This window comes from Chenopodium quinoa, unplaced genomic scaffold (assembly GCF_001683475.1).
Source record: "Chenopodium quinoa cultivar QQ74 unplaced genomic scaffold, ASM168347v1, whole genome shotgun sequence".
Classification (NCBI taxonomy): domain Eukaryota; kingdom Viridiplantae; phylum Streptophyta; class Magnoliopsida; order Caryophyllales; family Amaranthaceae; genus Chenopodium; species Chenopodium quinoa.
The window spans coordinates 3,422,339-3,437,695 of NW_018744080.1; the positions used below are offsets into that span (position 1 = coordinate 3,422,339).

Consider the following 15,357-nt stretch of genomic DNA (forward strand, 5'->3'; position numbering starts at 1 on the left):
CTGTTTTTATAATCCTATTTACAATACGGGTTATGGGTTTGGTTTGTTTGAACTTGGTTTTAACCCATATTTTAACTGGATTTGGGTAACAACTAACAATTTTTTTTTTTTTTTTTTTTTTTTTTATCATCGGACTTGTTATTGTAAAGACTCAAGTTTATAATTTGATAAATCTGATAAATGTTTATCAAATGACATTTTGGTAAAGAAAAGCCTTGGTTTCGTGCTACACGGTTAAAAAAAAAGTATTTATCTTTCGTTTTAGGACATCTTATTGTCACGAATCGATAATTTTCTCGATACCCTGGCACAACAAGTCTTAAATGCATGAGAACCTCCCACCCATGTGTGCCTTACTTATGCATGTGTTTGTGGTGTAGGTTAGTGTCATTATATGTTGTTTCATTAGCTTGTTGTGCATATAGGGAAGACTAGATCGAGCCTCAGGGACTCAGGAATCGCATGAGCGATTTGTGCTCGTCCCATGACATGGCGCTCACGTAGTTACGTTTGTGAATTGACGGTGTTGGTTAAAGTTTTCAATGATGTTAAAATGTTTACTTTTTTTTTTTGCAATGGTAAGACCTTTAGTGATACATACGAGCAAATACATATTGATATCCTATATCAACCAAAAACGTTGATATAAGGGCCTTATCGTCAAATCAGTCAATAAAGTAAGGGCACTACTGGAATAGGGACATCAACCCGTTATATTTGCTCCGTTTTTGGTTGCAAAGCACGTTAACAGAAGTTAACTACTTTAACTTTTCGTTAACATCATTTTCTCTCTCCTAGATATTGCAGCTGGGGTCTTCTCTCATTGCAGCAACCATGGTGGACTGCTGTTAACTTCATAACTTCAAAAGTGCAACGCCGGTGCGATATCTGCTCCGATCTCGGTGATGACTGTAAATGTAAGTTCTTAACCGATTAATTAGACTTACCTTGCGTTTCCGGGTCTAAGTTTAGCTACACTTCCATGGCGAAATCTAGCATAATCTCTCTCCTGCAATCCATGTATCAAGCCGAAATACTGTTGCTATTTTCGTGTTTGAGCGACGTTGGGTGCAGTATTATCCCCCGCCGACAACCATATTCCTCCCGTTTGACGAACAGCAACCTCTATTATTCTCTCTCCTCATCCATCTGGGAGGTCAATTGTTCAGCAACCTCAATTAGAAGAGATGGCGTTAAGAATCCGTCAAATTCAAGTACCGTTATAAGAATATAATAAAAAATTACAAAACGGGGGCCACGTCATACTTCCACTACTGAAGTAGTGGAATTCTGAAAAAGTTCACAAATATTACATGTTTGCCATTATATCAACAATATTTGGTTGATATAAGATATCAATGGGGTGTGGCTCTGATACATACCTTCGGGGATTTTAACTCTGACACAGGTGTACTCGTTGTCAAATTGTGTTATTAAGTGGATCCTCCTTGTGGGGACTCCTTCCTATTTTGGTCAATCTACTGGCCACCTCACTAACAATTGTCGATTTTGGAGTCTATTCTTAATGTAGTTGTTGTAAGACTGTTATATTGAAATAATAAATCTGTTTACAAATACTTGGCATGATAATTTCTTATTCTAATCTAGATTAAATTCTCAAGCTAATGTACTGTCGTCAATGGAGCCACAACAAGAAGGTACCGAGTAAAAAGCAAGTATTATTCCAATACATATTATTATAAGTAGTATTATTTTCCTAAATAACTTGCATTATAACTAGATGAATTCACAATTAGTATTCTTGTTGCTCATGCATATTTAGTTCATAAGGATGCACATTTAGCTTAATTCCTGTAACAACAAAGGATGAGGGACAAAATAGAGGGGTCTTAAAGCTGATGAGTAAATCGAGAAATATTATGCATAGTTTAAAGTAAATTTATGCACAACTAGTTTAAAATTTATGCACAATTAATTCAAGGTTTTTTTCGGTGGAACACATATATCATCTTGATGTATACAAAGGATAAGGGAGAGAGAGAAGTAGGTTGTATTAGGTGAATGAACAAGCAGAGTAAATATTCTGCATATTAGAAGTAAAACCGTGCAAAATTTATTCAAAATTTATGCACATCGATTTTGAGTAAAAAAAAATATTTGCACCTCCACTTCAAAAATTATGCACATTCAGTATAAAAATTATGCACGTAAAATCCTTCTCACTTTTCTCATTCTCATTTCCCTTCGTTTTTATTTAAGTGTCCCAATTCTTTTTTTTTAGAGCAAAGTGTCCCAATTAAAAACAAAGAGAGTATTACTTTGATTAATTTGAAACTTTTAAGGGGTTTTTTTTTTTGGTGTTCCACGTAGTTCACTCTTTGGGATAATACTGATTTAGAAATCAGTTTTGGGTGTTTAGGTTTCAATTCCCTACCAATTATTTTTGCGAGGGATCGAACACGCGACCTTCCCTGCCAAGTATAGCACCAATAACCACTACAGAGCACAATTCCGTAACATAGGAAGCGAAGAGAATGTAGTGGCCTCGATCTCTCGCAAGTCAAAAGCGTTATCTTTTGGAACACAAACAGCCTCTCCTCTACAACCACTTGCCATTATTCACACAACTTTCAGTGATAAGCAGAGCTTTGCTTGCTTGCTTACATCTTGTATGCTCCCAAGCAAATGACGACTCGGATAATGGGACTCGGCGTTGGACTCGGTACTTCAACCCAGTCCCCTCTAACTTCATCTTCTTCCTCGTTTTCTCTCTCTTCAACCCTTTCAACTTCTCTTCGAACTAGTAGCAGTAATCTGCTGTTTGTAAATACTTGTTTCAATCGTCGATTAAGTATCCGAGTCAACTCAGTTCGAGTTTCCTGCAACTCCCTGAGTTTAAGTAAATCTTCTTCAGCTCTTCGTGTTCGAGCTTCTGCTGCTTCCTCCCAAGACCGCCAATCTCCTAAAGGTTTGATTTTTTCAAATTTTATTATGTTTCTGGATTTTATTTTTCTAGTAATTGCAATGATGCGAACTGGGTTTTATAAATTTGGATTGAAAAAATGATGGTTTTTAAGAATTGTTAGAAATGGGTAGTGTTTCGGGGTTTTCTGATGTCCTGCGGGAGAGTTACAATTCCGAGACTGGAACCGGACGCCTGTACCTGCAAAACAACGGAGACTCCTGGTGGTGGGAGCTCCGCCTCCGACGGTCAAGTTAGTACTTGATTAAGGAGTAATTAATGCGGAAATTAATGTGATTGGGTCTCTCTAGTGAGAGTGTTTAATGTGTGTAATCTGCGTTTTTAGCATGTTCTCCCCCTTAATGAGGATTAAGGGAGGTATTTATAACCTCGGAAAACGTGCCAATCCTAGGTTTAGGTTAACCTAGGGCTGATTGGGCTTCCCTCGGAAGTTGGGCCTGGGTGGCCGGTTTCTCCATTAGGCATGGAGTATGCCACGTGTCATGACATAATAGGTCCAAGGTGGACGAATAAGCGTGTGCCACGTGGCAAGCCCTAACAGTTCCACCTGGGGGACACTTGACAGGACCTGATTGGCCCACGTGGCGCATTCCGATTGGGGGGAGCAAAATCCCCTAATCAGGTAGTATCTTATTTGTAATTTTTTTTTTGGGTAAACTATTAACTGCAATGTTGAGAACTGTATTCTGGAAATTGAGGTTGAAGAAATGGTGGGATTTCTAAGAATTGTTAAATTTGCTTGAATTTGGTATTATATTGTCCTTATAATTGAAAGGCGCCATTTTTTTTAGAATGTAAAGTTGACCATAGTCCATGGTATGATATTGAAGTTGATAGATTGGTTTGAAGTGAAGAATTATTGTGAAATTGGGTTGAATATGAGTAATGTATGTGTAAATTTGTGAATAAGAATGTGTCAAATGAAGCCTAGATATGTACCCAACAAGATAAATGCTTGCCCCAAGCAAGCGTGTGCTGTTCCCTCATCTTTAGAGTATGATGATATAAGTTTCATCGTCTAAAAGTTGATTGTATTAAAAGCATGTGGTGTAGTTATTTCGATCGCTACATGGAAGTATGATGACATATAGTTTAGGTGAGGGTTCTTAATATGAATGTGTATCTTGGAGTTAGTAATAGCACTAAGTTGACTTTGTCTCTAACTGTTTTCACTATAATTCATTTGTACAAGAAGTGCTAAGTGTTACCACGGAAGTTCTTTTGAGACACAATTTGATGCATTGAGCACAATTTATGTGCACTGATCCTTTGACTTCGCAATTTGATGCATATACCACGGAAGGCCTTCAACAATTATTAAGTTGACAAGGAGAAAATTTGACCCTTCTTTGGTATGGTTTGCAATAAGATGAGGCCAGGTGAACTGGTAAATTGTTGACAAGTAGCTTTTGGAACTAACTTCTTTGTTCGGCCACATGTTTTTATCCAATTTAACTTATGGAGATGTGGCATAATTTGACTAGTAAATGCAATTGACAGTAAAAGAATTTGCGGGGATTGAATATATTATGTGGAAATTAGTAACTATGGATATATTAGGTGTGAAAATCAAGAGTTGCTATTATTTGACATAGTATGCTAACAATGACTAATTACTCTGAAATTTATGACTAACCCAAGATGTTGAATTGCAACTTCCACACTTTCATTTAAGAGTGTTGGGGTGTAGAATTTTATAGTGTTATTGTTTGAAAGGACTGTATAATCTTGAGTTAGTGCAGAAACTGGAAGCCCTTATCTTTGTGCTTTTAAATGATTAGTTTTGTGTTCCAGTTGTTTGGGCTTTGACTTAACTGAGATTGTTGGGATAATGTATCTTACACAGCTGTGTGCTTGAGAAGGGGAAATCCTTGTATAATGCTATCTACTTATAACTTGCAGGGTCAGGTGTTGAGAATGTGGTGATAATTGGCTCAGGTCCTGCTGGATATACGGCGGCAATTTATGCTGCCCGTGCTAACTTGAAACCAGTGGTCTTTGAGGGATTCCAAGCAGGCGGTGTACCTGGTGGACAGTTGATGACCACCACAGAAGTAGAGAACTTCCCAGGGTTTCCTGATGGAATTACTGGCCCTGATCTAATGGATAGGTGAAGATTTGAACTATAAAATTTTCTAATTTAAAATATATAAGTGTCATAAAGAGAAATTTAACTGTTGAAGTTCCTAACTTGAATTTCTTTCTGGATGTAGAATGCGGCGACAAGCAGAAAGATGGGGAGCAGAGTTGCATCAAGAAGATGTTGAATTACTTGATGTAAAAAATAGTCCATTTACTGTGCGGAGCAGTGAGCGTGAGGTGAGATTTTTCATACTGTTGCTCTGTCATCATCTATTTAAGTTAGGGCATCTCATTTGTGCTCTTTTTCTACTTTTGTGAATGAGATATATGTTTTAAGTCCTGATAGGTTTTGGGGTGGTTCAGGGTGGTATTGGCTAGTATTGCGCTTTGGAGTGTAGTTGTGATGCTTAGACAGGCTAAACATTATGATTGAGTTCCTTCATGAGCTTCCAGAAATATTGCTGTTCTGCCATCATCTATTTAATTTGGGTTGATCAATTTTTGAGATGATGATGGACTAAGTAACTGGGTGGATTTTTGGGCATGATATCAACCGCTTTCTTTTCTTTTTGCATTTTCCTGGCCTCTTTATAGCACTGTCTACTGTACAAAACACACCTATCATAATTAGACAGAAATCTTGCCTCTTAACTTCCACACCCTGCTTAATTCACTTGATAGAAGTTGGGGATCTAGCATTCTAGCAGTCTATTAGAGTTGCTAAATTGGATGTGGATTCTTTGCTTTCATATATTATAAGTGGCTCCGTTTTATGGGGAGGAATAACTTGACTGTATACATGGAACTTTTAGTAATGAATATGCCTTGAATTGTTGATTGAGTAGTTGGGCTATATATGATGAGATACATACATGACCATACACCATATAGGACACGTCTGTGCACCATATTACTTACTCAGCAATACACACGATTACATGACCTTGTGCTTCATAGTACAGAATCATGTGTAGTCCGTACTACTGCTCAGCAATACACACGACCATGTGATTTATAGTACACAACCATGTTTAGTAATATGCTTCTGTGCAATAGTGCGCAACTATGAAACTCATGCGCTCATGCTTCGCGCGACTCTGTTATTGGGCTGGGGTTTTCTTTTTGGGCCTTAGCGCAATTTTGTTTCCAATTTGGGAGTAGTCTAGCTGTGATTATGTTCATTATCAATCTGGAATATGTACTTCCTCAAGAGTAATAAAAATTTTCATCTCGCCTGACATTGGACATTGCCAATGCATTGTTGATGAACCACATAAATCCGTGTTCTTTTGTTTGTTGATTTCATTATCTTTCTTGCATCCGTTATAACAGGAATTATTTGTGATGATCCGTTAGAACGACCTATAGATTATAAGGCATAGACCACATGATCACAAATGATATAGCGGTTTCATCAAAATAGGCTGAATTTCTAGGAGGATAGATATGCAATCATAAATCATCAATGTATAAAATGGCAAGAGTGTTTAGTGATTCAGATATCAGGTTTAGATGGTAGTTTGATGACTGGAATGTTAGAATTCTATGAATGTGAGTGATACAAAGGCTCAAGTCCTATTACAATCATTTAGTTTTACAATGTTCCAAACACTCCAAAGTTCCAAACTACATAAGAAGATGACATGTTAGTGCATTGTGGCACAGTGTCAACTTAGAAAGGGGAGATATGTGGGAAGATATCTTGTCTTTGCCATGGAGTTTAAGAATAGTATAGGTATGTGACTTATTTTATTTTCCATGATATGAATTTAATGTTTTATGGACGGAGTGAGTAATTTCTGAATTTCCTTCTTTCTAAACAAGTCAATTGGTACATTCTACCTTGTTACAAAAAGGTTTAAAGCTCTTTTTTTTTATTTTTTTTTTATTTAATTTTTTTTTTTTTAATTAAAAGCCTTACATGTGAAGAAAGTTGATGTGCATCTTGATGCTTTAATCTGGCCTTTAGGATTTTCTGGTTTGTTGCCTATGATCGACTACTGATTGAATTTAATAAAAAATTCTTCATCATATTCATTCTCAGATAAAATGCAATTCTGTGATTGTTGCCACGGGAGCTAATGCTAAGAGGCTTCGGTTGCCTCATGAAGATGAGTTCTGGAGCAGAGGAATAAGTGCATGTGCAATATGTGATGGGGCATCACCATTATTCAAGGGTCAAGTCCTTGCTGTGGTTGGAGGAGGTGATACAGCTACTGAGGAAGCGATTTATCTGACCAAGTATGCTAGTCATGTTCATTTACTTGTGCGCCGAAATGAATTGAGGGCATCTAAAGCTATGCAAGATAGGTCAGTGTTCATTATGCCTTCATTGAACTTCATCACTTCTTATTGCATCAATATGAGTGTCTGAACAGAGTTTATTGCCATCACTTTTTTTTTTTGGTCTTGCCAGTTTCAAATAGTGTTGTCTTGCCAGGTTCGAGATGAGCTATAATGTTATATTATGAGAGCTATTCTAACATTTTAATAAGAGTATGGTTTGGAGTACTTAGTTCAGACTCTAGATCCATTGGGACCTGGCTGCAAAAACCGTGTGTGTCTACCCATACGCCCCCTAGTTTCTAGGTATTCTTAGCTCCATCTCTGCTTGAAGCAATTGTGTCAAATGTTGCCACTGCAGGCCTTTTATTATTATTATTATTTTATTTTGCCTTAAATAATTAGCATTGTAGTCTCTTCATCAAGTTGCTATTTTGTTGATGTGCAAGTAATGGTAGTTGTATTCATCATCTTTCATTTAATGGGAAAAGTAGAGTGATTAACTTTGGAGTTCAAGATTGATTGATTCAGATAAAACAAACAAATAGTTTCTTATGTGCATATGATTGGAGTTCCAAAATCATTGTGGCTATTATCCCTTAATTTGTTAAAATCATAGGCCTACAGGAGTGCTTTAAAATGTATATTTCTTCATTGTGTTGTTCTTCACCCTTAAACAAGCCATTATTTCAATAATGTCATCGGATACTTCACCCTTTGTTTACGAAATAAAAAGATTGTACATGTTGAAGAGCAAACGAAGAGTAAAGTAGGAACAAAAGGTGAATTCAATTATAACAACTTCTAACAACTTAACAAGTGCTACAAAAATTAACCAAATTGCTTTGAATCAATAAAATAGATAAACTTTTAAACCCCTGAAGCTCAGCCACTTCTGCTACCAACAAAGCTAAATATATTTTTATATCTTATCAAAAAGTGAACCTTATCATCGAGGAATGCTGATAAATGAACCTGGGAATAATTGAATCAGTGCTCACCAGTCACCAGTCACCAATATGTAGAAGACAATGACTGTCTAATGGTCTATGTGTTGATATTCATGCGATAATTTTATGGTGATGGAAGGTTATATTTTGCTAGCAGATTTGTTCTTATTTTGGAATGTGTATCTGTTTGGTTTTTTTAGGGCTACATTGTTAATAATAGTTGGGATTATTAAAATCCAAAATAGAAATCAAAAACGTTCTTTGTCCAATAAAATATGTGAACCTGGGGAGGGGCTGCATAGCAGTAGTTTGGAATCTTGGATTATTTACTTCTAAAGTTCTTTTTACCTTAAATTTTTAGTATACCATCCCTAATAACTCGATGTTTTGTTTCTAAATTTTTTCCCTTCCTCATATACTTCCATTTTCTCACCATTCTCCCTTTCAACTTCTGTTCTCCTAACTTCTTGTTTTCTTTCCTTTTTTCCTTTATATATTTATGTATGTTATTCTATAATAGGAAATATGTTGAGAGGAAAAGTTTGGCAAAGTGGTAGCATTAATCTTAGATTGCCTTAGAAAAAAGCATATTCCAAACTGTTTGAGAAGGGGGTTATCTATGCTAAGGGTTTATTTTTATCCCCCTTTTTAGGATTATTTGACTTATTTCTAATTTCTCTATAATAAATGTATGCGTTAAAATACTTCCTTGCCGGCCATAAAATGATTTACTGTCATCTGCCTTCAAAATGCTGTACCCACAACAACAACAATAACAAAAAATAAAAATAAAGAAAATAATAATAAAATAAAAAAAGAAGAAAAATAAATAAAAGGAACTGCCTCATCAAGGACGTTTGCCTTTTAGCAATTATTTGACCGGTTCATGGTGTTATAACCTGGGCGCATCGCTTTGTGTCTAGATAAGTTTACCAGAAAAGTCGATTTATTGAGTTTTCAAGTTTTCAACTATCTGAATGTTTGTTTAACAGGTTGATTATGGCGAATGTTTCAGAGTTTTCAACAACCCAAACATCACCGTGCACTTCAATACAGAAACTTTGGATGTGGTTGGCAATGCTAAAGGCCAAATGTCTGGCGTCCTGACTCGAAGAGCTGATACTGGTGAGGAATCTGTGATCGAGGCCAAAGGTTTATTCTATGGCATTGGGCATTCTCCAAACAGCCAATTGCTGGAAGGTCAAGTTGAACTTGATAGTGCAGGCTATATTTTAGTGAAGGATGGCACTGCAAGCACCTCAGTAGAAGGTGTTTATGCAGCTGGAGATGTACAGGTACTGTTCTCTGTATTTAATTTCATTTGCATTACTAGAGTAATATTGTTATTTTCTTTACTTTGACCTTGAGTACTAATTATTAGAGCTTCTAAAAAATGATGAAGTTGAGGTTGGTTGGGAGAAAATAAGTATGTTGGTGGGATGATGCGGCTATTATACTAATAAATAGCAAACTCCGCATCCATGAATTGGGAGTATTTTAAAATCACACCTAATCTGGAATATTCAGGATGCTCTTCAAATTTGGAAATTTTCTATGGTACCTTGAGGTTTGATGAAAATTTCAAAATACCCCTGGTTTTGGGGTTACCTGAGGACTGAGGTACCCTTGACGCTTGATATCTTTTAGCCAAAATGCCTTTATGAATGACAGATTGCTATCAGACGACGTAACATATCTAGTCTAACTTCATCTCCAATTCATATTGACCCCTGTAAGCCCCAAGTTCAATCATCATTCCTCCTTTTATTCTTAAATTTTCTCTTCCCAAAATTTCTCTATTTTGGATTTCAAAAAGTTCCTCTATCACCATTGAATAATTGGCGTGGTCTTAAAATCTTGATATAGCAGAGATTTATTTTGTTGATTTTAACCTCATTGTATCTTGTAGTAGCTGGTCAACAATTTGAATGAAAAATAAGATATTTTTTAACTACGGTTTTCAGACTCCAATTAATCTTAACATAAAATGTTTTTTTTTTTTTTTTGGGAGAGCACTGGTTATGTTGCCTATAAATTTTTTAATTACATTGCAAAATGATGTTTCAATTAAAAATTGCCGAACACCATAAATCCTAAAATTAAATGTTTGCTAGCAAATCCTTCATTAGCGTAGAGCCGTAGATGGTCTTTACTACCAAGAATTAGATTTAGGGTTTCGATATGATAATAATGATATGCATACTATTTGATCTGAATTTACCTGGTAATAGAAATTTTTTGGATGAAAGTTGTCTGGTTACTGCATTATACATTTAAGTGATGCTTCAAGCTATAGCTATCTTAGTCTGAAAAGTTCTTACACGAGTAATTGGACAAGCAGGATCACGAGTGGAGACAGGCAGTTACTGCAGCTGGATCTGGGTGTGTTGCTGCTATGTCAGTTGAAAGATATCTTACAAGCAAGAATATTCTAATTGAGTTTCATCAGGTACTTGATCAACTAAATTGTTCACTTATCTTACATACTCCATGGAACTTTACTGCATAATTTATCAAATAAAAGAAAGTACTCCGTAGTAGGTATTTATTATGTCCTCTTCTAAGCTCTATAATCTATTTTTAAACATACATGTTTGCTTGAGCTGTCAAATCGAGACTAATGTCCATGAATGTTTTTGATGTTGAATGGCCTATAATATACAATTTCTATGCTTCTTTCTTGATTTGTATTTTGTAAATTTTTCACCTCTTACCCCATTTAAGTATTTACAAAATCTGTCTGCTCTATCTATTGCTACATAGTAATAAGGGAACAGGAGGGATGCTTTTAATGCCATGTAAGAGTAAAGGCAAAAAGGTGATCTTATAATCAGCCGTCATTTCTGTGCTATTTGTCTACATCTAATGCCTTCTTCTGTGACCTTATGTTGACAGAAAGTTTGCGTACATTGCCACTTCGTATAATATTACAGATTGAATTATATTGACGTTAGCATACTCTATGTTAAGTTTCAAATTTAAGAAATTCATGCTTCAATCACTACTTTTTTACAGCCACAAAGAGAAGAGGCTAAAAAGGAACTTACTCCTCGTGATGTACAAGAGGGTTTTGATATTACCCGCACCAAGCACAAAGGCCAGGTGTCTTTTCACAACCTCGTTACTACCCTTGATGGCATATGATTTTCTATTTTTTTTCTCAACCATATTTATTCATTTAGTTGATTCTGCTTTTCATTGGCAGTATGCTTTACGGAAGTTGTATCATGAAAGCCCGAGGCTTGTATGTGTTCTCTATACATCACCAACTTGTGGACCATGTAGGACCTTGAAACCAATACTTAACAAGGTATGGTTACTCAAAATCTATATGTATGTATACTTAGATTATAGTTTGCAGTATGAATTGGAAAGGACATACAACTGTGTACACTGCTCGTAGTATTTCTGATGCATATTATGGGGTTGAAAATGGTCAGAATTTTGTGTTTGGAAGGCAGATGGAGTGGGAATGGTTTTTGACTTTCTGAATGTTTTTGAGTGATGGTGCAATTTCGCAGTCACCTTCCCTTCTCTGCCCCCCACTGGCTACATCAATCATTACCACCTACGTCATGCTACTGTCCATATCTAACAACTAAAACCTCGCCATCCTCAGCCCACCACATCAATCTAACCACTACTACCATACCTCTGATCTCATCCCACCACCATCAGCAGCTGCATCCTACTGTCCCCACCTAACCACTACCAAATATGGGACTGAATGTAGACAGGTAAAGAAAAAAGATTTAGAAATTGCACCACCACCAAGATTATTGTAAAGATAAAATATTCCAGATCTGAAATCTCTCTTTATCTCAGAAGCAATACTGCAAAGGAGGTGGTGCGTGACTGCGTGATGGATGTGGTGGGAGCGATGGTGGTTTATGGATCTAGTGATTAGGGTGGAGGAGAAGGGTTGAGGAGAAAGGAATTAGATTTGAGGGTCAAGGTGTTGGCGGTGTTTGCATTTTATGGGCGGGTGGTTTTGGTGGGTTAGGGGTGATGGGTTTCAGTGGGAAAGATTGTGGTTTCCCATGAGGATGGCTGAGGTAGGTGGGGACCGTGGGGGTGAGTAGTGGTTTTAATGGGGAGGGTGATGGTAGGTTATGGACATGGTGGTTTGGGGTTGGGTTAAAGATAGAGAAGGATTTTATTAGGAAGGGCGGAAGGACTTGTTGATTAAGGGCACATGTGTAGTTTTGTTGTATAGTTAATAACTATTTATAGTTTGGTCAAGTATTGTGATTGCCATATTATTATACACCTTTACCTTGTATAAAATCTTCTCTTGTAATGGCAGGTGATTGATGAATATGACCAGAGCGTTCATTTAGTTGAAATAGACATCGAGGAAGATCAGGAGATAGCAGAGGCTGCTGGAATTATGGGTACACCTTGTGTACAATTCTTCAAGAACAAGGAAATGATTAGGTTGGTCATCTAACCTGTAGAGTAGAGTCCTTCACTGTTATATGTATGCGACATCATTCTCCATTCCCTGTCTTGCTTGGTGTTCTGATGACCTAACCTTTTCCCACAACTGTTTTGATATCATCGCTTTCTGTTAGTTCTTCCAAAAAATAAGGAACTCAATAATTAGGGTGTGGAGAATTTTTGAGGTTGTCACAGCTAATTAGCAACGGGTTCTCTGAATACACAATTGACTGAACATGACCTATTTTTATGCATATCCAGGTCTATTCCAGGAGTCAAAATGAAGAAAGAGTACAGAGAATTTATAGTGGCAAATAAGTAAGGTCACTTCATCTTGGCAAATACCATTGCTTTGCGGTTCAATTTTGTACCTCTTCAGCCATATTCTTGACAAAAATGTTGTCGTATTTGTACATTAAGGAGAATTTTTGGAACACCTTATTCGTATATTAGGCATTTTTAGCCCTCAATTTTTGACTTCGGGTTTGCAAATTCTTGTCTTTCTTTGGACAAATCGACAACTTTGTGAAATCATTACAGCTACCAATTGTTGTGTAGCATATATGCCAGTTTTATGACTTTATTTAATTTCCTTAATGATATATGTGGTTTTATTTTTCTTTTCCTTTGACGTAAAGGATGCTGTTATCTAGCAGCATACTTATGGATATAACGAAATAATGAATGTTTCTAATGGCGATACATCTCTATTACCATGTGTATTTATTTTGTATATATCAAAGTATCTTGTTTCTTTTGACGGGCAAACTTAGATGTTGGTTTGAGCAGAAGACTTTGGTACAGAGTAGTAGTGTACAGAGTAGTAGAGAAGCAACACTACATTACTTAGAGCATTTACGGAATATTTTCGTGTAAAAAAATTGCTCAGTCCATTCCTTGCGACATTGCACCAAATGAGACCGGTACAGAGTAGTAGTTGATTCGCCTGATTGTTACATACTTACATACCAGAAGACTAGGAAAGCATCTTTTGTGTACTCATGAGTGTAGCTAGTTCGTGAACTATTCGAACTCGGTTTGAAATTTCTAAGAGCTAACAACAGGATAACTCGTGAACATGCTTTCGATACACGAAACAACATTGAATTAGGGCCCGCTCTCATTGACTGAAAATGAACTGAACCAAATATGATTGTTATGGCAAGTTGAATACGAGTTTAAGCTTGAGCAACTCAATCTCAAACATTAAAAACCATAACCAAAACATTTACGATATCATCAAAATATAAATCTGACGATTTATCAAAACTTTCAAGTACTTACAAAATCAAAAATTAGGGTTTCAAGTTTCTTTCAACTAACAACAAACAGAGCTCATAATCATTAAAAATAACACTAACAATCCATAATAAACTCAGAAATCCGCCATTAAAACAAGGTATGTTCTTCAACGGTAAGACTTCTGGAACCTAGCACGAGCACCACGACCACCAAACTTCTTAGGCTCACAACGACGAGGATCAGCAACAAGCAAAGTACGATCATACCTCACAAGAATATCTTTGATCTCCTTCTTCGTTTGTTCGTCGACGAATTTCTGGTTGTACGCAACAAGAGCTTTAGCAATACTCTGTCGAATTGCGTAGATTTGAGAAGTGTGACCTCCTCCTTTGACGCGGATTCTCATGTCGACGCCATTGAAGCGCTGACGACCGAGTAGAAGGATTGGTTCGAACACCTTGTATCGGAGGATTTCCGGTTGAACTAGCTCGATTGGTGTGCCGTTGATCTTGATTAGACCTCGGCCTTCTTTGCAGTAGGTGACTGCGACGGCGGTCTTCTTGCGACCGAAGCATTGGACTGAGTGGAGTTGTTTGGGGGCTGGAGTCGCCATTGTTGGAGAATTCAAGCTTTTTTCAGAAATGAGTTGGGGGTTATATTGGGATTAGGGTTTTGTGGAGAAATTAGGGTTCTGAGGTGCTGGTTTTGGGCTTAGGGTAATAAAAGGAACCACTTTTAAAATGGAGGGAGTTATTTCAACGATCCACTAAACTATTCCCATAGGATTTGTACCACAAATGCTCTCAATATTATATTATTAATCTTGTCACAAATTCGTAAAAGTTACTGCTTGCAAAAGTTAACACGAAAGAAATTGAACACGAAAAAAAAGGGAAAATTGTTAAGGGTTTACTACTCGTTCAAGGCCATCACAATTCACAATATTTAGGATTTGTTCTCTTCACCTGAAACGAGTAGATTTGGTCTGAATTTTTTAATGTCTGATCTGAATTTTTCTGATCTGGTCTGATCTGATCTGATTTAATAATTTGACTAAACTTTAACCGCATTTTAATACTAATCTATAAAGAAAAATATCATCAAAATGGATCTTGTTAGATTCGTCTCATTATGAACTTTTTAAATATGTAATTTTTATAAAAAAAAATTAATACGCAATTAACAATATTTAACAATAAGTAAATGATAATCAAAAGTTATGACCAGTTTGTGTAGAGTTTCCCAATGCGACTAAGTCGATCTAAGAAAAAAAAAACATTTTATGGAATTAATCATAAATATTTTGAATGAAGCTAACTCTTTTTAATACAACACGAACCAAGCACGGAAAAAGCAGGTTAGTATATTATACAGGTCAACATAATATGACATGTTTAATAGTTAAATGGGTTGGGT

The 15,357-nt window shown here is 36.4% G+C and overlaps 2 protein-coding genes across 2 annotated transcripts; one reads left to right on the plus strand and one right to left on the minus strand.

The window, feature by feature from the left end:
* The first annotated feature begins 2,519 nt into the window (after positions 1 to 2,519).
* LOC110691520 (thioredoxin reductase NTRC-like) lies at positions 2,520 to 13,321 on the plus strand. Its single transcript, XM_021868457.1, has 10 exons — positions 2,520 to 2,929; positions 4,847 to 5,054; positions 5,158 to 5,263; positions 7,071 to 7,336; positions 9,275 to 9,554; positions 10,601 to 10,708; positions 11,275 to 11,361; positions 11,465 to 11,569; positions 12,566 to 12,696; positions 12,961 to 13,321. Exons 1-10 carry the CDS (start codon positions 2,647 to 2,649, stop codon positions 13,019 to 13,021), a joined length of 1,635 nt encoding a protein of 544 aa, XP_021724149.1. The 5' UTR covers positions 2,520 to 2,646; the 3' UTR covers positions 13,022 to 13,321.
* Positions 13,322 to 13,915: 594 nt separating this feature from the next.
* Positions 13,916 to 14,710, minus strand: LOC110691521 (40S ribosomal protein S16). The gene has a single exon (XM_021868458.1). It carries the CDS (start codon positions 14,552 to 14,554, stop codon positions 14,108 to 14,110), a length of 447 nt encoding a protein of 148 aa, XP_021724150.1. The 5' UTR covers positions 14,555 to 14,710; the 3' UTR covers positions 13,916 to 14,107.
* Positions 14,711 to 15,357: the final 647 nt, after the last annotated feature.